The sequence below is a fragment of the Corticium candelabrum genome, chromosome 22, assembly GCF_963422355.1.
Source record: "Corticium candelabrum chromosome 22, ooCorCand1.1, whole genome shotgun sequence".
In the NCBI taxonomy this organism is placed as follows: Eukaryota; Metazoa; Porifera; class Homoscleromorpha; order Homosclerophorida; family Plakinidae; genus Corticium; species Corticium candelabrum.
This window is the reverse complement of record NC_085106.1, coordinates 5,637,959-5,662,475: the sequence shown is the minus strand read 5'-3', so window position 1 is coordinate 5,662,475 and position 24,517 is coordinate 5,637,959. Positions and strand designations below refer to the sequence as shown.

General features: G+C 42.0%; 1 protein-coding gene across 3 annotated transcripts; it reads right to left on the bottom strand.

Moving 5' to 3' along the window:
* Nucleotides 1-722: 722 nt before the first annotated feature.
* Nucleotides 723-24,416, bottom strand: LOC134196990 (uncharacterized). Of its 3 annotated transcripts, XM_062666220.1 has the most exons (13): nucleotides 23,940-24,416; nucleotides 23,395-23,870; nucleotides 23,193-23,337; nucleotides 22,876-22,957; nucleotides 22,741-22,819; nucleotides 22,589-22,679; nucleotides 12,811-12,875; nucleotides 12,605-12,730; nucleotides 12,398-12,490; nucleotides 3,567-3,655; nucleotides 3,043-3,121; nucleotides 2,839-2,982; nucleotides 723-1,610 (listed from the first exon to the last, which is right to left on the bottom strand). In XM_062666220.1, exons 2-13 carry the CDS (start codon nucleotides 23,455-23,457, stop codon nucleotides 1,572-1,574), a joined length of 1,095 nt encoding a protein of 364 aa, XP_062522204.1. In that variant the 5' UTR covers nucleotides 23,458-23,870; nucleotides 23,940-24,416; the 3' UTR covers nucleotides 723-1,571. The 3 variants fall into 3 exon arrangements, with proteins under 3 accessions (XP_062522204.1, XP_062522203.1, XP_062522205.1); XM_062666219.1 differs by having other exon boundaries at nucleotides 23,395-24,416; XM_062666221.1 differs by lacking the exon at nucleotides 723-1,610 and having other exon boundaries at nucleotides 2,843-2,982; nucleotides 3,033-3,121; nucleotides 23,395-24,416.
* Nucleotides 24,417-24,517: the final 101 nt, after the last annotated feature.

Genomic DNA, 24,517 nt, shown 5'->3' with positions numbered 1-24,517 from the left:
CTAGGACAAAACCGCGTGTGTCTTGTGAGGTCGCCTTGTCATCTAAATGATCTTCTACATTCACATAAGAAACTTTCTCATTGGAATCGTACATTCGCTGCACATCTGCTTTCCCCACGATTTGTGACTACCTTCTCAACACCCCTTTGACAAAGACTGAACCACCCATCCCGGTCTTGGCATCTCTAGTACCAGATGTTTTTGGTATCTAGTAATTGCAGATCTTGACTAACTAGATCTCTCCATCTTTCTTGTTCCATGGCAAGGTCTTGTCTTCCTCAATTCCCCAAACATCAGTTTCTTTGGAAGTCGTTCCTCATTCATTCTACCCACATGACCCAGCCACTTCAATCGCTGCTCCATTATGATGTCAGGGATTGTCCAATGCATGCCAAAATTTTCAGCTAAAACTTGTGTTGTTAACCTCTCCTGCCAATGCTCAAATCTGTTGACTCCAAGTATGGTTCTCACACAACGATTGTGAAAGACATTTAGCCTTTTTGTGTGTTGATCTTTTAGCACCCAAGTTTCAGATCCATACAACAGCACTGCCAAAACCACTGCTCTGTAGACTGCTCTCTTGGTAGCCACTGACAAGTTAGAATTGTTGAAAATAGGACCTCTCAAAGCTCCAAAAGCTTTGGAAGCCTTTTTGATCCTACTGGTAACATCTAGTGTGACATCTCTTGATAAATTAAACCCCAAGTATGTAAAGCAATCCACCATCTCAATTTCCCCCCTCCATCAACTTGTACCGAAGCCATATCCCTGTCATCAATCGCTGTCCCTATTACTATTCCTTTTGTCTTCTGAGTGTTAACTGTCAACCCCCATTTTCTTGCCATATCAACAAACTTTCTAGATGCCATTTCACAGACCAAACGAGAACTGGAATACAGAGCCACATCATCTGCAAACTGTGACTCAGTCACCCTCACTACTTGCAGCCTCGACTTTCCACTTCTATCTCCAACCAGCTTTCTGCCATGTTTGAACAGTACATCAATTCCAGCCTCTGCACACTCATCTCGCCAACATGTTACAATAGCATTGAAGTAGATGTTGAATAAGTAGGAGCCAAAGTGCACCCTTGTCTAAGACCATTTTTCACCTCAAATGCATCAGCACACACACACATATAGACACACACACATACACACACACACACACACACACACACACACACACACACACACACACACACATGTATGCACACATGCAAACACTTTTCCCTCCTTTCACTGCGTTCATTCCAATGGGAAATGGTGCAGGTCAAGGTCACTACAGGCTATGTTAGAAGTATTCTTTGACAGCAAAAACATCCATGGTTGTGGAAGCCTCATTGAAGGAAAGTTCAATGGCAATACCGACATTGATCAGTTAAGGACTGACCGTGTTTCTGCCTTTGATGGTTTACAAAGCCGGCATGATTTACAGCAGTGAAGACATAACCATCAAATCTGCACTGTATATCAAACTTTGATGTCGTTTGCCTTGTTTCACGTCACTGTTTCTGCTCATTAGGCATCGCATCACGAAACTTTGTAGATGATGTACCTAAGGTTCCAGAATTACAGCTGTTTCCAGACCATACAAAAGAAAGGAAAGACCTACAGAAACAAAGACGCTCAGTAGAACGTTCGATCTTTCTCTGGTGCCAAAAAATGCTGTTGAGTGATCTGTATGACAGAGATGCTTTGGTGATCCATGCTGATATTTCAACATCCAAAGTGCAATTGTTGGAGACAGCATTTCCAAGGTACTAAAGAATGGTACCACCCCAATGGGATTACAGTCAGGACAAAGAACAATGAGAGATGGAAGATGGACAAAATCTTCACAACACACACACACACACACACACACACACACACACACACACACACACACAAATGGACAAATGGATATGCCCTTTGAAAAATTCCAAAGATAGCACCCCCTGCCTATTTCTAGGTATGGATGGACCCCGGCACTACTCAGAGTTTTAGACCGTGCTGACAAACCCCTTAAAGCTGGATTTACAATATGCAAACGCTTGAGTGTCGCGTAGTACAAATTCAAATTGTAAATGGTTGAAACGACGCGACGTTTGACGGACGCGACGTAATGCGTCGAAATAGAACCAAGTTCTATTTGAGTGTCAAACTGGAAGCTGTTCACGTCGCGTCGGAAGTAGCACCTTGATCTCGACCAATCACAGCCAACTATAAATGCACGTGCGGCTTTCGTGAGCAATGATTATCGATTTCGGCGCTGTACTCGACATTGAGCGGTCTATAGATTGTGTACGAAGCTGTCCTTGCTTGTGGATGATCAACTGCAAGATGCACAAAGACCTGCGTGCAAGGGAGAATGCGTAGAAATTGATTTTGAGCAAGCTGGGGGTTCTGGCAGAGTTCTGCTAGTAGAAAATCAAAGCACGAGTGGTCAGTTCAATAATTCAGGCGGTGACGTCTATGGTGGCTGAATCGTATTGCGAATGGTACAACGCATGTGATGCGATATGTGCCACTCCCACGCAAGACAACGTGACACAACGCACGCGACATGACGCTCAAGCGTTCCCATATTGTAAATCCAGCTTAATGCGTGGCCAGAGCATCGAAGGGCACTGACTTTGGTGCAGCTGCAAGACTGGACCTCAAGTCCACACATACCCTATATACTGCGTGATGTTCTGCCAAGCCAGCGGTCTAGTAGTCCACCCCAGTCAAAGACCAGGTACTCATTTATATTCCTGAGTCGAAAAAGGCAATTGTGTGTGAATTTCTTGCCCAAGGAATTATACACATAGACCAATGTACACTTACACCACATAAATGCATCAACTACACAAACCTGTCCTGTTGTAATATCCCAGAACTTTAGATCACTGTCTACAGAACCAGAAATGATTCGATTCTCATCAAAATGAAGACATGTAACAGCATCATGATGGCCATGTAGTGTATTGAGACAGTAGCCTTCATTTAAATCCCATACCTTAATAAACTAAACTGTCACTAACAGCTTCTTACTACAGATTATATTACCAGTTAAGACCTTGATAGTACGATCAGCTGATCCGGAGACTATCTTTCTCTCATTAAACTGGACACATAAAACAGCTTCCTCGTGTCCTCTAACAAAATCATACATACAACTTAATGTTCTGACAGTACATGTTATTAAAGATATCAGATACCACAATGTTTGATAGTTCATTATGCAATACAGTACAACCTTGATTATCCAGAACCTCGATTATCCGGACTTTTGGTTCTCCGGACAAATTCTATGTCTCCCAACTTTTTGCATTCCCAGATAATGCGTCCCCGGATATATTTCACTTTGTACTATCGCAATATGCTGTAGGTACAGCCTTTTACAAATGAGTGAATACACAACTGAGAACGTAATAATGTAATAAATAGGCAGCTGTTAATGACTCTTCTAGTGACATGAATGTACAGTAAGTGTGGAAACAGAGTGTGGTCTTGCACAGTAGAGAAAAATTAGTTGATATTATCAACTCTTGATTATCCGGGCAATCAAGGTTGCACTGTAATAACATTATGTGCAAATACCTGAGAGTAAGATGACACTGTCCAGAGCTCAAGTCCCACACTTTAAGTGTTCTGTCATATGAACCACTTACAACTTTGTTCTCATCCACCTGCAACATCCACATTCACAATACAATTTCAGCCTCACTGTACTGATATAGTTCATATGAACTCTCTCTATAGTTTATTAAACCTGCTCTTACAAGGTGTATAACTGGGATGTCATCAAAGTGATATATAGAAAGATATGTCTGAAAAAGGAATACTTCAAATAAGTAAGTTTTTTAAAAGCCAGTTCCTCACCACTAGTGGTTTCAATCTCTCCTGTACCAAGTTTGCTGACATGTTACATAGGTAAAGCCTCAAACTATAATCTATGTTCTGTAGTATATACATCCGGTAACTTGTATTGTGTTTCAGTTAGTCTTTGACAAGCATTCCTGACTAGCCAGTCATTCTCAAAATAAATCGACTTGATTTAACAGCAAGAGCGACTGAGCGCGTGCTAAGGACGCAGTTACTTGTGACATCTGGCGACAGTGGCTCCGTTGAAGCCTAAAGAGAAGTCAGTTGACGAAATACTATGGACGTAGACAGAACATTACGACCCGAAGCTATCAGTAATAGTACAACGATTTAGATTCAACAGCCGATGGCATCAGGAAGGTGAGTTGGTCGCTAAATTCATGACAGACCTGCAGTGACTCAGTAAACATTGAAAATTCAGGGCGGTGCTTAATGATATGCTATGAGACAAACTAGTCGTAGAAATAATGAATGACCGTACAGCGACCGTTGTTGGAAGAAAAAGAGCTAACATTCAAGAGAGCTTATGAACTAGCGATTGCACAATATACATGTACAGCCAAAAAGAATACTGCAGAATTAAAGCAAAAGGAAGCAATGAGTACGCCTGGCAACCCAGAAGGAAAGTCTGCACATCAGTTACAAAAGCAACGAGTACCCAAAGCAGGTAACAGACCGACTGACAAGATATCCAGTTGTTGTTATCGCTGTAGTAAACAGGGACACAAACAATTCGAGTGCTGGTTCAAGGATGTTTAATGTTGTGGTTGTGTCAAAATTGGACATGCGAAGGCTGTTTGTCGCACAGTAAAATAAGGGCTGAGAAAGAGGACCGTGGTAGAGGTACATACAAATTGCCTATGAGGAGGCACGGTCAGACACAAATGAGGATGAGGAAGTTGAGTGGATTAGTGGTAGTATTCACACGTTACATAAAAGCCTATGATGACAACGTTGACTGTACACGGACAGCCACTTGAGATGGAAATAGACATGGGAGTGAGTGTCAGTATTGTGAGCAAAACTACATGGAAGTCAGCCTGGAAGAAAGGTGAAGAACCATTGAAAAATACAAAGAAGACGCTGAAGACATATACTTGTTAACTGGTACCTGTATGTGGAAAGTTGAAAGTGTGGGTAGACACCCTGGATGGATGCCAATTGTCTCTTCCACTAGTTGCAGTGGCAGGCTCTGGCCTGAGTTTACTAGGAAGAGACTGGATTAGACAAGAGCAAATTAATTAGGGAAGAGTTCATCTTTTGGGGCAAACCCTCGTCAAGAAAAAGTGGACGGGTTATTGTTATTACACAGTGAAGTGTTCAGTGGGAAGTTAGGCAGATTACAACGTGTAGAAGCGAAATTACCGGTGACAAAAATAATGAGTCTCAAGTTTTACCAACCAAGACAAGTACCGTATGCTTTAAGAGAGAAGATAGAACAATTGTTCGACCCCACAAAACTATTGAGCCAATACACTATTCAGAGTAGGCGGCTTCTATAGTTCCAGTATTGAAAAGTAGTGGAAAGATCAGAATCTGTGGAGGCTATTGGTTGTGTCAAAATGTGATACTTATCCGATTCCAAGCATCGAGAACTTGTTCGCTCGAATAGCAGGAGGACAGCAGTTTACAACCCTGGATTTGGGTAGAGCATATCAACAGCTTGTACTTGTATCATGTAAATATGTCATCATCAATACTCACCAGGGATTGTATCAGTATAATTGACTACCGTTTGTGTTTCATCGGCTCTCCGGTATCTTTCTAATAATGATTGAAACTCTTTGGAAGCAATTCCAGGAGTAGTGGTCTACTTAGATGACATATTAATAGCAGGGAGAAACGAACAAGAGCATTTGTCTAACTTAGGTAAGGTGTTGACGAAGTTGGAAGAGGCTGGACTAAGGCTGAATAAAGACAAATGCCGATCTGAAGTAGTGTATTTGGGACATGCCACTGACAAGACAGGGTTACTTCCGGACAAGGGACGAAGTCAGGCAATAATGCAAGCACCCACATCACAAAATTAAAAGCGTACCTAAGAATGCTTTCTTATTACGGCAACAGTTCTAGCTCCATTACATAGATTGTTACAAAAAGGAATAAAGTGGAACTGGTCATGTGAACAAGAACGAGCTTATCGCCAATCAAAATAACTATTAGTGTCAGTGTTAGCACATTTTGATCTACAGCAAGAGTCCATTGTAACCTGTGATTCTTCGTCGTTCAGTTTAGGTACTGTATTGGCTCAGAGACGAAAGGACGGAAAAGAACATCCAGTAGCATTTGCATTGAGAACATTGACGAGAGCGAAGAGGAATTACACACAGACGAAAAGACAAGCAGCGGCTATAATTTTTAGTCTACAAAGATTTCACTAATATCTGCTTGGTATAGAGCTTGTGCTAGTCTCAGACCATAAACCACTGGTAGGATTGCTAGGGGAAAGTACGCCTCTTCCACCAATGGCATCAGTGAGAATCCATAGATGGGCCATGATCCTATCGGGTTACAGTTATAAGTTGCAATACAAACCAGGCCGGGACATTGGTAATGCAGATGCCTGCAGTCGATTACCCTTACAACTACCCTTACAACTACTGTTGACAACTGAGGAAAAACAACCAGAGACAATTCAATTTTTACAGCAACAGGAATCGTCACCAGAATTGGCAAAAAGTGTTAAGAGATGGACAGAACAAGACCCTATACTGTCTAGGGTACAATACTATGTCAATCATGGTTGGCCAAATAAACCACGAAAACTACGGTGGAAAAGTTAAGAAAATTTTTCTCAACTCATGGAATTCCTGAAAAACTGGTATCAGACATTGGGTCAGTATTCACCAGTCAAGAGTTTACAAAATCGAATGGAATCGACCACATTTAAAACACCACCGTATCACCCATCAAGAAATGGGTTAACGGAAAGAGCAGCTTAAGTACTAAAGAAAGTATTGAAGAAAGAACTGTCCCTAGCAAAACAACTAACATTGACATATCGCTTGACACGAGTGTTTTTCAGCTACCGATTACACCACATTCCACGAAAGGAATATCGCCTGCGCAATGATTAATGGGTCGTAAATTATGGTCACATTTAGATTTGCTACACTCCAACTTGGAGCAAACGGTACATAAAAACAATGACAACAAACACTTTCTATAGTGCAACCAGAATAATATGATACGCTTTTACAACGGGGTCAGATTCTATGTGCACAGTTACAACAGAGGTTGTCCTTGGGTAGCTGGTGTAGTTCAGTCCAACAGGCCCCCTATCATACACTATCAAACTGGAAGATGGGAGGGTCTGTAGTCAAACATCATTTGGATCAGATTCGGAAACTTCACAATTAGAAAGACAAGAAAGAGATGAATCAGAAGACCTACTAGTGGAACCAACACATCCACCGGATAAACCTTGTTCAAGAGCAAGAGCAATGGGTATCAGTATTGCCAGGAAAACCCAGAGTGGAATGTCGCACCAGACTTACCAGAACAACCACAAGATAAGAGTCAAAAAACAAAGAACAGGACACGATAGTACCATTGCCGGAGATTAGCACAGGACCGGAAGAATTAGAGACACATGTGGAACTAACTGAGGCATCGAATCAAGGTGCCAACAAAGGTGTGACTCCAGTCCGCCGTTCCAGTAGAAAAAGAAAAGCACCAGACAGACTGAATTTGTGGTGGATTAGACTATTATATTGTACTGCATGCCTCTTAATTGTTAATATCATTCACATAAGGAGGGTTAGAAGAATGTAGAATATACATCCGAGAACTTGTATTGTGTTACATCTAGTCACTGATCGGTATTCCTGACTACAGCCATTCCCGAAATAGATCGACTTGAGTTAACAGCAAGACTGGCTGGGTGCGTGCTAATGACGCAGTTACTTGTGGCAGTTAGGGGCATCAAAAATGGAGAGAGCAAAAAGATACAAGGTCTTTCCCCCAATAAGTACTGTTGCTGAATGAGGAATTGCATTCCAGTACATGACACCAAAAAGCACACATCCTTCCAGCTTAAAGAGCATTCTGGAGATATACCATAGGCTGCTGGCTCCGCCTTCACTCGCTAATGAGAAATCCACACTAACCAAGCTGGGTATCTGGGCAAATCCGAAAGATGTAAGTTTCCATTTCCAAAATTTCGTCCGCCAAGTAAAGCATTTTGTGCGCCATCAAATCAGATTACTGACGCAATCACCTTCCCAGAAATGGTCGCTCTGTTGTTTCTGTTGCTCCAAGAATGGTGGAAAAACCGTCGTGCTACTTTCAGACAGTCTAGAGACTGACCTTCTTTCGTGCGATTTATTTCCGTCTGGCAACATTCGAGAGAATAGACATTTTGTGAGATTCTTTGATGTTAAAGGCAATGGATGCTGTCGTCAATCGTGTTCTAACAGTTTACGAGGCACTCATCCCTACGCAGGAACACTTTCTTCAAATTTTGTCGATCACCGAACCTTGCTATTTCGGCTGTGTACTACACTGTCCACTAAATTGCACAGTTCTCCAAAGCGTTCCTCTAAAGCACCACGAGTAGACTCTAAGTACATGGTACCTACTAAATTCACTTCTTATAAAACTACACAACATCAGGCTTCAAATGCAAAGAGGCCACCACTTCTGGCACTCCTGTGGTTCCAAGTCAATGACCTAACAGCAATTACGCCATACTTACCAGTAACATTTACTGCATGTTGAAACAGCAGTAACTTATGTAAAAATGGCAACACATACAAAGACTAAATCCGCTTCCATGTACAGTACATATTGACAAGTCCAGCTTCAGTCATTGGCTATATTCATAAATGGTCATTTGCCAAAGTACTGTTGCTGGTCGTTTACTGATCAAGTCAAATGTCACTATGTGTAAGATGACTGCTTGCCACAGTGTTGAAATGAGCTACAACTGCTTATACATAAAGCAATACCAGTGAAAAACCTTTAAAAAATATAAAATCACACCCAAACCACCAGTAAACCACGGCCATGTATTGTAAAGGCAAATGCTAAAGAACAGCAAGTATAATTTTCATAAATATCAACTATTTTTCATAAATTAAAACAAAAATTCCCACAACGATATAAGTAATTTTCTGATATTATTACTAACTGCCTGATTATGCCTCAACACGCATGTGCAGTAAAATAATACGGTAGTTTGCCAGGGTGCGTGCGTGCGCATGCACGAGTGCGTGCGTGCGCATGCACGAGTGCGCGCGTGTGTGTGTGTGGTGTTATTGCTGTATTAAGTAATATCGTCTTGGATTTTGACTTGTGGACTTGCAAGATAAAGTTTAATTTTTAGTTAAGGGTGATTTCTCAGTGCCCGTGCATTAATGCTGTAGCTTTTAATGACAAAAATGGGCTTCTTCTGGTAAGAAGGGATGTTTTCTTAGACTTACAAATGATGTTTCATTATGTGTTTACAAGATAATGCTTCATTCTTGAGTTATGGGTGATTTTCTTAGAGCCCGTGTGCAGTAGAAGTACGGTAATTCAGCTGCTCCCTGTGTTTGTCCTATTGAACTTTGAATGCCCAGTTGACTAGGCCCTGAGGCACTCCGGCATCGTCACCCCAGTGCTTTCATTCTACTGTAGAAGTAGAAACCGCTTTTTAAATAAAACTTTTGAACAGAAAAATTCACCTTTAAACTTGAGGGTATTGCACGATGACATCAGAGTAGTTGTGACATGCATCATCTGTAATGTCATGGCTCTGCTTCTCTACAGTTTGCACCAAACATGACAATGGTAAGGATAGATCAAGTTTGGAAAATTGTACTAAACTTGATTCAGATGTAGACACATGTTAATATAGACATCCTGCACATTTGTTATTTGGTAATAAACGTTAAGGCCAGTTCAGTTCATGCAACATGCTACGTAGCTGTGAGGCACAAGATGATGCAGATATACATGGTAGACACTTGGCAACTGCGCATCTTTGCAGGTTTGTGTTCAAGGAATACTATAGCCGCGAATCTCCCACTCTATTGTATCAGGGTTCGAAAAATCTGGTCGCCAAGTCGCCATATGGCGACCACTTCTAGATGGTTGCCGACTAAACGAACGGCGTGGTCGCCAATTTGGCGACTAGAAATATTTGGTAGTTTCTACTACTGTCTGTTCCCCATAAGTGTGAACTTTGAAAATCATCAAATATCTCTACTGTTTCTTGGACTTTCGGGATGATCTCGGTATCGTTAGAAACCTCTACGTCTGGCATTTCTGCTTATCAAATTATCTAAGCCTTTCCTACAAACAAAACGGAAGGATAATACTTGTGCATATCAAACACAAATGGGTGGAGCAATGGTTATTATCCAATTATCTTGTAAGACCAACGAATGTGCAACTGGAACCATTTAAGATAATTGGTATAACATGGTCCAACTGGAGCAGCTCTTAGTGCTCTAATAAGCACACCTGGTGTGACCTCTACTTCATTACTCACTTCCGAGTTCACGCTTAAGGAGAATAGACAGTAGTCTTTAGTGGCAGCGGTTCCTGGATGCAAACCACTTGCTCAGCAGATGTTTGCGTTACAAATAACATATGTTGCCGCCTTCTACGTCTAGTTAGCACCTTCGTACATATCCTGTAACAACGTATCACCTAGCAATCTATTGTGAGTTGTTGCTATTCTTTTTTATGGACTCTACTGCCTGTACCGATCTGATTGGTCTCTGCCATCAGGTCCAGACAAACCCAACTAAAGACATGCAGGCGCGTATAATTTTTCAAACAATCGCGGTCACTCCTATAGGATCCTATCCTTCCTAGATATGCTACACCAACAAATCCAATTCAACAGCTCTATCATTGACAAGATGCCATTGCACAGCAGCTTCTCCCGAATAAAACATAAAATCCGCAGCCAATCGTAAGTGAAGGTGACGGCTACTGCCTATCTAGATCCTTTTCTATGCTGTTCAAAGGAAAAACCATCTTGAATTATTGAGACAAATAAAAACTATTATGCAGATCTTTGCAAACAGCGGGCGTAGGAAGTGGCAAAACAAACAGCTTTTTCCGCAGCAAGCTGCCTGAGTGTCTTTCTATCAAAAGAACTACCAGGTACGTCCAGGAGCTCATATGTCTCCTAGTGCTACTAAGAAAGTTTGTTCAGACAATAGTTTCTGCATGTCCAGTTCTGAAATCTAGGTGTTGAATGATGCCACGCGCTACTGAAGTGCTACAATAACAAAGTTTATCAGGTGCATTCCAAAAATTAGCACAGCTAGCCCATAGGAAACCACGTGGGTGTGGGGTTTTCCCTTGAGAGTTACCAGATGTATGTACTGCTCTCAGCAAATCAACAGTGGCACTAAGTCATATAGAGAATTAAGGAACACTCAAAGAATGCTCATGTCTTATTGGATGGATTGCCAGGATGTGGATGTGATGACAAACCACATAATCACATTAATTAACATTACAAAACCACACAAACCACATTTTTGTCTGGTTGTAGCTATACAATTAGTTGAAAGTTCCTATAAAATATTGAATACCCATACTATTACATAAAAAGAATCCCAAATACAATACTATAGATTGGTGTGTTTACTAGCCAGTGTTCATACAATGTTACCGCAAATTCCTAGTTAGGTATTAATTTAATGGCAAACATAATAACCTTGGAAAGGGTCCCAACAGTGATATTAATGACTTGTTTACTTCTGGAATCACTGACCTAGAAACTAGTGAAAGTTTGGCGACCAACCGTTCCTCTAGGTGGCCAAATGGCGACCAGATTCAAACACATTTTTCGAACCCTGATTGTATTCAAATTTAAATGTCCTAGGCAACCTGTTGATATTGATAAAATAGACTACTGAGAATGCTGAAGGTAAAATATTGATGTACAGAGTCAATAAGTGCCTCAGACACGGATCTTGCTTCGTCTGTCTGCATGCATGATACAAGTATATGTGTGTGTGCACTGTAGGCAATTGGTTAAACACACTTAAGCAAGCCCACAAACAAATTCTTGGAGATTTCGTGGTGCTGCTTAAATAGGACTAATCCTATTGGGGCTGCACCGCATCATGTTCATGGAACACACCGCGCCAAGCTGTAAGCTGTGTACATTCCACACCACATCCCACAGCACAGCAACACGTGTTTCATGAACAAGCCTTTAGACTGGGTATGACAGGAGGATCCTGCAATCAACATGTCATCAGCTGCTCTTTGGTAAAACTTAGTTTAAAAGGCACTTGATAAATGTACACACGTTTGCAATCACCGTTTCTATTGGTAGAACCAAATGCTATAATTTATTGCAAGATCTGCAAAAAAGGAAGCTATTCCTTGCTCCATGCAAAATGTCCCCACATTGAACATTCATTTTGACATTCAGAGACACATTAATTAAAAAAGCAGTGGTAGAATCAATAAACTTAGTATTATTATTAGAACGTAAAATAAAATTTCCCTATAAATTTTGTAGCAATATAGCAAGCACAAACAAAGCAAATTTAAGAACTAAACACTTGGACTGTTGTGTGCAATTAGCTCACCTGCAGACATCTAACTGTGTGCATGTGACCAATCATTGTCACTCTGCAGGCAGCACTACTCCAATCCTTTCCGGTGTTTTTCAAATCCCATACCTGCAACAGAAAGAATGTCAACACCAGTTATCATACTACTCAACAAATTAATAGTCACAGTTTATAAACACTAATAATTTAACTTTCATAAACATAAATAACACTACAATTGACCTTGATAGTTCTGTCAGCCGATCCACTTACCAACCGGTCACCACTCAGATGCAAACATCTAACTGTAGCTGAGTGACCAGCAAGTGTTAGAGCTGACCAAGGTTTGTTAGTTCGAATATCCCATACCTAGAACAAATATGCATAATATGACATGTACGCCACTAAAATGTAAAGTTCTTGGCCATTTGCCAGCACTAATAACTCACTTTAATTGTTTTATCCGACGATCCACTCACAATGCGCTGCTCATCAAACTGCACACAAGATATGCCTGCAACAACAAATCCCTACATTAACCTCAATTACATGCACCATTTACTACTACCTAATGATAAAGTATTCGTAGTGTGATGAACAAGATCTGACTGCATGCATATGCAAGCTCGTATAAAATACTTAATAGCTGTGCTACATATGCGCTGTTACGCACTGTTGCTGAGCCAAATGCAAGTGAATCACGCGAGGAAGAGAAGCTTTCCCCGGAATTGCTCTTCCTGTGCTGGAGCAATTCTGACAAAAGCTCCTCCTCGTCCCCCTCCTCGTGTGATTCACATGCGTTTAGCTCAGTGACAGTGCGGAAGAGCCTGGCTTGCGAGACTAAATGTCAACTACGTACTTTGTGCAAACCAGCAAGAGCATGAAGCACTGCTGCATCGTGTTACTCAACTTTCATACCTACAGGCTTAGCTAATCGAATTACCCTTATCCAAGCTATAAAACCGAATCCAGGATCCCATGTGACTATGACGTTCTCAAAAGCAACCAGGCTCTTCTCGTGCTAGAGCAATTCCGGCAAAAGCTCCTCCACCTTGTGTAATTCACGTGCATTTAGCTCAGCGACTGCACAGAAAAGGCTCGCTTGCGAGGCTACAGTTGAAATGTGGTTGACCTACACCTGATTAACATTCTGTTCTTGATGACACACAGAAGCAATGAAAACCATGCAGCCAGGGTATTACTATATGTACATCAAACAGCTTGCAGAAGATAAAGATAAAGAAAATACCAAGTTACAGTAGTTGAAATCATACCAAACAGTGTTGTTGTTTAGCTAGTGAAAGAGAAACGACCAATGGAGAGCTACAAGATGTCTATACGATAAAGGTGACATTTAGTAATTCTATTGCCAGGTAACTTATAGCAACAACCAGCTACTCTACATGATCCTTACAGCTTCATTCTAACAAAAAGCCAAGATTGTCATTCCATATGTCAATCTGAGATCAGGTATAACTCATAAAATGTATCTCAATGATGTCAACCTTCCTGTTTACAACCATATATTTCCAAAGTTCCACAGCTATGAGCCTAGTCTCGCGAAGCCAGACCCCTTTCCCGCCACGTCATACTTCCGGGCAAAATGGGGTCTGATGAACAGCCTTTGATGTCGCTAAGTGCCGTGTAGCCAGACATTGGCTATCTAAACCCCGGATTTGGTTTCTTAAACACTTCACTAAAGACCAAACTGGTATGCAAGCAGTGCAATCCTATCTCAATTAGCTTATCTTGTTTTGTAGAGAACAACTCAAAGACTACAGCTACAGTTGTTGCTGTTTGTGAAATCTGCATGTCTACAGCAATAATTAAACGCGGCCGTGGGAATGTTGACGTCGACAGTCTTCCATCTCTTAGTCAATCTGCCATGTCATGATGATCAACCTCGTATGTGGCATTGTGCGCTCGTGTCACAACGGAGACTGAATGAGAACGTATTCGATGTAAAGCAATGCACAAAACACATAAGATCATTACCCAAACACAGAAAGACGACTCATCTTGTTTTTCAATGATGTCAGCTCTAAGCCCTTTAATTCCAGGACCAAATATTGCTCACTCTGGACTGTTTGCGGTCGCTCTAGATGTCAAAACAGCAAACAGCATGGAGTACGTTCGCATCCATTCAGTGCGTTCGCATTCAGTCTCTGTTGTGACCCGAGCTCACAACACTAGACGTAAGATGTCAGCAGGCTCAACATCAACGTTCCCGTGGTCAATTCTAATTGTTGCTGTAGACATGCGGATTTCACAAACAGCAACAACTCTAGCTGTTCTCTACAAAACAAGAGAAGCTAATTGAGATAGGATTGCACTGCTTGCATACCAGTCTGATCTTTAGTGAAGTGTTTAAGAAACCAAATCCAGTCTTTAGATAAGCGATTTCTGGCTACACGGCACACAAGTGACATCGAAGGCTGTTCACCAGACCCCATTTTACTCGGAAGTATGATGCAGCGGAAAGGGGTCTGGCTATGCAAGACTACTACGAGCCCTCTGACAAAGAGATTGATTTGTTACAAAAGGTATTATAAAGTTAAATGCCATTTGCTTCCAAGCATGCTACTGGAACATATAACACTGCTGAGATTTGTCTGTTACCGTAAAGCAGCAACATTCAAGATATACCCCAAAGAAAGTCGTCCAGGTTATCCTAATGTTAAGTTTCCATGTAATTTTAGTGCATCAGAAAAGCAATTGCTTTCGCATTGACTGTTGCAGATAGATGTGTTTCAATAGTGCATTTCAACACCCCGTGATTTGCAGCATGACTAGACTGTTCAGATGAAAAGCTCTCTCATAAATGTCGGCAGTTTGTGATTGGCTGTTGGTCCATAATCTGTGGTTGCCACATATGACCAACCGTGAATACTGCCTATACTTCGACTATTTTGACTGCACCGGAAGCAAGACACATTCCTACACGTGACACAGAGTCACATAGATGCACAAATAGACATGTAGACCAACATGTTTGAGCCCAGTTCACAAAGTAAAGTTTTCTTATGGATTATAGCTAAAATAATTTACTTAGAATGATGACAAAAGTGCTCTTTAATCTTAGCATATAATTACACTAAACGACACAGTTTTATTGCATACTTCTTGGCACCAAATTCCAATGAGGATATCCACTATTGCCATAGACTTTGTTGTCTGTGATGCACGTGACCATTATTAAAACAACACATGAATATACAGAGTATACTTCCAGTGAGTAGATTTTACTAAGCTACTCAAAGAAGTCCTTTCCTGCTGAATGTATGCTTATTCACTACTCTAACTTTAACCTTACAAGTCAGGGGTTTCCCTATAGCGCGGCGCTGAGGCGCTGCGCCGCGCTGTGGTGATGGTGCTATGGTGATGACTGTATCTCAAATGATGTGATGACTGTATCTCAAATGATGGTTGATAGGGAATGTCAAAAGTTACTCAACGGCACAGCACGTAATTTTATCTGCCCAAAGCGTAATTACTTGAAGGCAGAGCAGCATCCAATTATCTACAGGGTTACAAGTCTGTCGCGCCGCATAGACCTGACATTAGTTCCAGCTCACCGCACCCACAGCTTTGTAATTGGCATTTCCTCAACGCGACCTTGTACACATAATCCTGTAGATAACTAGGTGCTTGTCTGCCGTCAAGTAGATGTGGCCAGATAATTACGTGTTGTGTAGTCAAGTAACTTTCGCTTTCATTGTCAATCCTCATTTGAGGTAACTGTTTTACTGTGTGTGAGGTCTTTATCATTCTTGTTTAGTGTACCCTAACAAATCGATTTACAGAGTGTAACCAATCAACTAGAATAACAATATAAAATTTCACAGTATTTACTCACTGGACTACTAAATAGTATGCATAGTAAGCTGTACAAGTTCAGTTAAATGTCAGCTAACATTACCTGTAGTCTATATGATCTAACAGTTGTGTTGATGATAAGACAGTAATGCATATCACCTTGACCTAGTGACTATCCATGTGGCATGTGTTCCTACCACGCTATCATGACATTTATGTCAGTGGCTACACCAATAAGTCTGACAATCATTAATCAATTAAAGTTACTTTTCTGTTTAAGATAAGATCTTGGTGGCTAATGCCGCGCTGTTATTAATTCCTGGGGAAACCCCTGCAAGTACACAGTTATTGCTTCTATAAGTACATGTAAGAATTTAACGATTAATACAATCCATTTAAGGCTAGTTTACAGTAAACGTAGGTTAACATCAGAAGTAGAAGATTAGAGGTTAGCTGAACCTTTGCAATGTTATTAATAGCTAGAGGTTGAACTATGTATTCATACAAATGACTGTGAGAACATTGCATTGTTCAGTTAGCATTGTAGAGCTAGTAGCTTTCTTGATATGAGTAAGCGCACTAGTCGTTCACCCCGACGAGCATTGTCCCTCACTCTTCCTCAATCTCCAGAAGAAATTGCTTTCTGTCAGATGTGTCAATTCGCTTGCTCCTAGAGCAATATCACCTTGGCATCAGACCCAAACGGATCAAGCAACTGTCTACTCTTTTTCTACTGAGGGAGTGACTACAACATCTGCAGAGCCGGCAGCAGCTTTATCCACGACGACGGCGATGGAAACGCCTACCATGGCCATGCAAATCGACAGCACATCACTAGAGACTGTGATCCAGTCAGCAGTACAAGCATCGGTAGCTGCCACGTCTGAAGCTATATTCGTCCCATGCTCAGTCGTTCGAGATCCAGGTCAGGCTCTTCCCGCCACACCACAAGGGAGGGCCGTACCCGGACACAAAGTCGCAATCGTGGAAACCAGAACAACAACAGCAGCTGAAGCTCTCGCTTATCATCAAGGTCTCAATCACCACACAAATGATGGTCTAGATCGCCCAGTCGCCGTTCCCACACAACATCAAAATCACGTCGTTCCAGCACTTGCACATATCTCGGCCACTTGGACGGCAGCGTGATCTAGCAATCAACCGCCATCCTGGATGCTATCCAGGAGGACAAAGAGGAAGATACTAGCAGGTGAATATGTTGGCTTTGACACCATACTTACTGAAGCAACAACGTGGGTGGGGTCCCTATGGCAATGAAAGCCTCGGTATCCGGTCCAAAGTGCAGACATGTCCACGACATTGGCTCGTGGTTTCAGTCTTGGTCGGCACACGCGGCTACAATCTTACTAGCGGATCTGACACGAGGTTACAAACTTATTGGCTACCAGTCTATAGTCACTCAAGCTAGCTCGAAATACCAACCTCAGCTAGACTGATACGATACAGCCTTTTGTTATTTTGCCAGCAGGACCATGGGCATAAGATGAAACACAATCAACCATCACCTGTGGGCTCAGTGCTTCAGAGGTCCCACAGAAAACTCGATTACCTGCTGTACATGCGGCCAACCAGGTCACATGGCAACAGACTATGCACACACCGACCAGTCCTTTTGTCCCCAGGCGAGCAAACGCATCTTCCGGTAACATCTCCAACCCCCTTTAGGCTAACCCGAAATCTGGCGTCTCTTCAATGCTGGTAGATGCAAGAACCAAACTTCACCTAGCCTGTGCAAATACCGACATGAATGTTTCATCTGCCATGACGATCACCCTGAGGCCACGTGTTCACACAAGGGCACCAATAAACAAGCATAAACCAGACACTCCACTTCAGGCTGAGGTTTTTGCAATGTCACTACACAATCACCCTGATCGTACGTTTGTTGAATTACTGCTTTTTTGGTCACTACATCACAGTTTCAATCTTGGCTACACTGGTGCACGTTACTTTCGTTTGTTTTCCAACCTAAAGTCCGCAATCAAGTACAAGGTTACTGTTCAGCAAGGGCTTGATTTAGAATGCAAACGTGGTCACATGGCTGGCCCATTCAATGAACCACCTCTGCCAACTCTCCAATGCTCTGGCATAGGTGTGGTTCCCAAAAAAATGGTAGCTGGAGACTGATTATGCACCTCTCCGCTCCTCGTAGACTTAGTATTAACGACGGTATTGACCTGGAGGAGAATCACTTGCGATACAAGAAAATTGACAACGCCATTGTCTTCGTGAAACAGACCAGTCAGGGATGCTGCATGGCAAAGATGGACTTGAAACATGCCTTTCGTTTGTGCCCTATTGGGGGTTTATTGGGACGATCAATACTACGTCGACAAGTGCTTGCCTTTCGATCTATGCTCATTACCAGCACCATTTAATCAAGTAGCAAACGCATTTTTTTTTGAATGGATCTTAGTAAACAAGTGCCACATTAATTAATCATGTTCTACACTACCTCGACGATTTCTTCTTTGTTGAACCTGACAACTCCACTTGCTGTGCAGCCATGACATGGGTGAAGGACAAAGCCCATCAGCTGGGCGTACTGATGGAGCTAAGCAAAGAGACAGGCCCGACTACAACCATAACTGTCCTACCCTCTGCTCGCGTTGACTTTGCGCTTTGAAAATCTGTAATAACTTCTGTGCAATAAGGCAAACAGTGATGATCTTGGTATCGTTCAAAACCACAAGTTCCTGGATTTTCTATAGTTATGGTAACGCCGCCGTATGTATTACACAAGCTGTGTTCACACTAGGGTCTAAAACTGGGTTTGCTACTGCTTAGCATAACCAATTACAATAATCAGGTCACTTTACAACAGAAATGTGCGTTAGAGTAGGGCTAGCCTAGCCCTTCTGAAATGTATGGTTAAGCGCTGGGTTTAGCTGGGGTTAGCGCTTGTCAAAACATTCCAGTGTATTCATATTGCATATCACAGCAATGAATCAAAGTAGATTGCTCTACTTTGTGTTGGTCTGGCAGTTTTTTCTTGAGCAAATTGAATCCGCAGCTTGACTTGCAGAATTCTGTAGTGAAAAAACATTGTCGCATCCATAGATTCAGGCAGCTGTTGCCGTTCTATCACACGCATGTGAACCCTACACCTGAAGAAGGCACTCGGAGATGAAAAGCGGCCGGAATACATTTCAATTCTTGCACGAAAGTTGAGTAGCGTAGCTCGAGTACATAATACAATCAGTTGCAGTCTGCTAGAGTACACACAACTATTATGACTAATTAGAGGAAACGGGACAAGCTCAACATGCGACAACACCCTTTGCTCATGATAGCACAGCGGGGTGTTATGATTAATTAGCGCAAACCCAGGTTTTCTAACCCTAGTGTGAACATGGCCACAGGCGGTTTAATAAGGCTTTGCATAACAAGAGTTGTTAGGGTTCTTAACTCATTAAAAAGGTATGGTCTTACAACAAGAATGCTGCTAATACAGGAAGTAGCCAAATAGCAAGGTCACTAAAGGTCCGTTGCCTTGACATTAGCTCACAGTTGCTCTTGTTTCGCGAGTAGCTGCTTGGTATTTCTGACTCCTCTTCTTGTTCTGTTTTGTCTTGATAACCTGTGACTTCCTCTACTATTACCTAACATCTTTGTATTATAATATGACCTCTAAAATTGTACAGTTAATAGGATATCACTTAACATCTGAGTGAGGTAAACAAATCCAGCTGTATCATTAGTTACTTCCCAATGCAAATAGAGAGTAGACATTGAACTTGACTCAGAGATGCTGGTTGCCAGGTTACCTCTTGAAAAACTGAGGGATCTTATGGATGAAATTCCCCAATGGCTGTCACGCCATAAGGTGACCAAGCGCGACTTACAATTCATAATCGGTAAGCTTAGTTTCGCATGCAAAGTTATTCCGGTCGGCCAATTTTTTCTACGACGACTCATCGACCGGACAACCTTCGTCCAATTGAGTCATCAAAATGTATACATTAACAGCGAAACTAGGACGGATTTCCAATGGTGGTTTCACTTTCTCCTGTCCTGAAATTGAATGGCAATGATGTTGGATGTCCATCTCTCTGCCGCTGCCGACATGGAGCTCTGCACAGATGGGTCCGGTTCACACGGTTTTGACGCATACTATAGTTAGAAGTCTATAGCATGGCAAGAATTGTTCGCCGTCGTCGTCGTCGCTTGTTTGACGTGGGGTAAGCATTGGTCTGGCAAGCAGGTTTTATACCACTGTGACAACCAGAGCGTAGTCGACTTATGGCAACACGGCTCATCCCGCTGCCCTAATCTCATGGCACTCATCCGTTGCTTGATTTTATGGCGGCAAACAATAACTATACTGTCGTTATTAGACATATTCTGGATGATTCTAACATAATTGCTGACGCATTGTCTTGTGCACAGATGCCCAAGTTCCATGCATTGGCATCTCGGGCAGTACCACGGCCAACTCCACTGCCTGCGGAAGCTCTCACCAATGGTCTCCCAAACGAGCAACCACATTCTTCCTACCATATTCTTCCTAAACGAAAGCATCACCGCCTTATCTATAACAGAGGCGTGTCATGATATATGGAGTTCTGCAGACAAAGGAAGTGGTCACTGTTCCCAGCCTCTGAAGGTATACCTGGCTGGCATCAAACACCATCATCAACTCGCACGCATGCCAAACCCCGTATCAACTTCTATTTGCCTTCCCCTCGTCCTCCAAGGCATCAGACGCCGCAGACTTCGGTTACCTCCAAAACCTCTCCTTCAGACTGCTATCAACGATAAATCCAACGAAATGGCAAGGCCCTCTCTTCTGTGGCAAACGCTCTCGCTAAGGCCCACATTCCTACTAACTTTAATCGTGGTCCGCTGACTAACATCTATTTTCTTTCACACTTACTCACAATAAAGACGGCTATATGCTGAATTTAATGGTCTCAGGCTGTATTCCAGCGCTCTGGTACACACACAGTCCCCTGGCTCTCTTTGGCCCAATGGGGTAGCGTGCTACTTGGGAGAGGAGCCTTGTTCAGGCCAGTCTTGGCCCAACATTACGAGTGTACTGTACCTCCACTCAGGTTGCAACGTCAAAGCGACTAACATCTTCGACGCAAGTCAATTGTCTCATACACGTCATTAAACGAAAGAAGTTCTGTAATGGTGTGTTAAGCCTCCAACGTCAATTCCACTGACCTCTTGGGCTCAGCGGAGTGGGACAGTCTGCAACATCAGCTGGACTGACCTCTTGGGCTTGAGTACATAGTGGTTCTAACGGGAATGATCCTCCAACGTCACCCTGAGTGACCTCTTGGATTCACACCACTTGCTGGAGCTCAGCGTGTAAGCCTACCTCTGGGTAACCAATTGTTCACAATTCCTCACAACCTGGCACGTTGCCCCATTGAAGCCCACACTGTTTCGTGTCTACGTGGTATTGCTAGTGGACATGTTGCTTACAACACAGTAGTGTGTTACGAATGATGTTAAACTGCAATAATGAAAGTACGTAAGTGCCAACCTTGGATGCTAGCGTAAGTTACAGAACAGCTGCTGGCACCTGCTATTTAATGAGAAGGGTGAGAAAGAGCTGGACGCATTCACTACCATGTGGAATTGTTGACCTTCAATGGCTCTTGAAAGCATAGGAAGACATCATCACATAGACCGGCGTGCTAATTAACACCAGCAATAACATTGAGCGCATGTGCTGCATTCCAATTAGCCATCCGTTTGTCTGGCCGTTCCATGAATGAATGAATCACTGGTCCCCAACCCACACTATTGTATGTAACCCTAACACATCAGCACCTCGGGTTAATAACAGATGCTTAACTTAATGAACAAGGCCATGTCTTCATTTGCTGTGCTTTAAACTCACTTAATGTAATGCTATTGAAGATCTCAACACTATTATCTGGGACTGCTTTGCACCACAAGAATTCTTTCTACCACTCTGTCAAAAGATGCATGGGTGAGAGCATCAGCCGATGCATTGAAGTGCACAGCATTAGTGAGGGGGATTTGGTGGCTAGAGATATCAAAGAAATTGCTCTTTTTTCGCTCTCTGCAACATCTTCCGCTGTCTATGAGACTGCCTGACTTTGTCTTCTTGAAATATCCTCCAGAGTAACAGAACAATGCGAAGGCACCAAAAATTACGATCCATCTTCATGCAATGTGCATCACCATCACATGACCATTAATCCAAAACCACTTGAGCTAGTTACCTATAAATCATGTTTAGCAAAAGTCAGATTTAAACAGATTTAATGCTAGTGAAGGCGTGCTGGATGTTACGCTTAAACAATTTTAAATCATGTTTAGGCAGTAATAGAGATGTAACACCAATGTGTTAAAATAAAAAGTGACTAAAATCCTGCAATTAAAACCACAGGACTTCTATAACAGACTAACCTTGTGAATGACCTTCAAATGTTCGTACAGTGTATCGTCCTTGCAGCCAATTCCTTCTCACTCGAAATCTCTCAGCAAACATTTCTTTCCACTAACACAACACAAAGGTATATTCTGTTGCATCTCACACTACTTCATCAATTCACATATACTCGTCTTGTTCCATCTCTAACACCAAATTCTCTCCGCTGTTTCCTCTCTCCCATGTCTGACAGCTGCCACTCTTTCATCCTGCCATATGAAACTCCAAATGCCATAACACCAAACAATAGAATGTTCAAACAAACTTGCATAAACCCATCCATAAACGAGGTTCTGCAGCCATGTAACTCCAACCTGTACTCACTTGACTTGCTTGACATAAACTCACTAAAAGCACCGCTATATGATACAACTTCCTCTATTTGTGAAACTAAAAACTACATACTAAAATATCTGAAATGCACTAAGACTGCCTGTGGTGTAATGTGTGTGTGTGTGTGTGTGTGTGTGTGTGTGTGTGTGTGTGTGTGTGTGTGTGTGTGTGTGTGCACGTGGCATTCAGCAGCACCATACGATCAAAACATGGTACGATTCCAGGGTGTGTGCATGTGCATACAAGAACCTGGATCAAGAAGAGACAAGATACGAAATGATATAGCTGGTGGTAGCCACGATAACAAGTCTTGGCAGTTATGAGGACACGTCTTGTGGAGATTGTCTTCCATTTCAACTGACAGCAAGTGAAGTTGAGCACAGTCACACACATCCTACCAGCGCAGACATACTAAACAGATCCAACAGGTAACACTACAAAAACAAGTCACCAGCATCTTGTGAAGAAACACATTTCTCTGTTGGTCATTGAATTCTGAGAACCATCGTAACATTGTCTGTAATAGCAGTACATATAAAATTGTGTTAGAACCAACTTTCAAGTAAGAATCTCATTTTAATGTAATAATTACAATTGCACCAATTTTCTGTTTTGTAGTGTGTTTCAAGTCACTTCACGCCCAGCTAAAAGTCTTAGTACAACACACACACTGCAAAAAGTTATTAGAGGTGCAGATGTTGCAGAGTAACTAACAAACACATTTCCATGTTTATGTTAAAACTGGTTGTAGACCTTTGCATATAAAAAATAAACATAAATATAATACGTTCTGGTTGTAGCTACAATAACCTGTTTGTTGTCAGTTACAAGACACTGAATTCGGTAAATCTTTTATGTAGTGTGTCCTTTGTTAGCTTGTTTGCTTGTCTGTTTGTTGACTGCCCTCCATGGGAACTGCACCAGAACCTGGTGTGTAAAAAATAGACTACTATTGTGTTGTTATGCCCCTCCATGATGAGCATGTGGGGTTTTTACCTCAATCATATTCACATGGCAATCAATGACTAGCCAATTCGATATAGATTGCAGGCATTATGGTGACTGCGAACTCGGTACAGCACGCCTAGTGGATATTAATGACAACAGGTAAGCACTGAACGTCATCGTCAATGAAACATTCGCCAGCCCAAAGAGCTCCCACCGACTGAAACGAGTCATAGTCTTATTGACAAAGCTAGAGAAACATGAAAAAGAAAGACAGACAAGTTTCATAATTTACTGATGTATAATCATCCTTCTGAACAACCTCATATCTGTATTGGTTCAGACATCGTTTCTGCAACAACAACTAAGTAGTATCTTGGTGTCAATTTGACTGTGACCTTTTTTGGAAACATCATGTTTCAGCTATTATTGATCAAAGCTCTAGAAATATTGGAGTTCTTTGGCGATATAGAAACAACACGACCGAAAAGGAAAGATTATTATTCCGTAAAGCTGTGATACACAGCCTAACATTGACTATGCTGCTGTTGCATGGTCATCGTTGAATAAAACACAGAATCAACAACTCCATCAGTTGGAGAAGAAAGCTGTACGTGTTATAACAAATA

Coding starts and splice junctions, on each gene's coding strand:
- LOC134196990 (XM_062666219.1), bottom strand. CDS start 23,457: ATGTTACGATGGTTCTCAGAATTCAATGACCAACAGAGAAATGTGTTT. Junction 3,656..12,397: donor ACACAGTTAGATGTCTGCAG/GTGAGCTAATTG, acceptor TGGATGTTGCAG/GTGGATGAGAACAAAGTTGT. Junction 1,611..2,838: donor GGGATATTACAACAGGACAG/GTTTGTGTAGTT, acceptor TTGTTTCTGTAG/GTCTTTCCTTTCTTTTGTAT.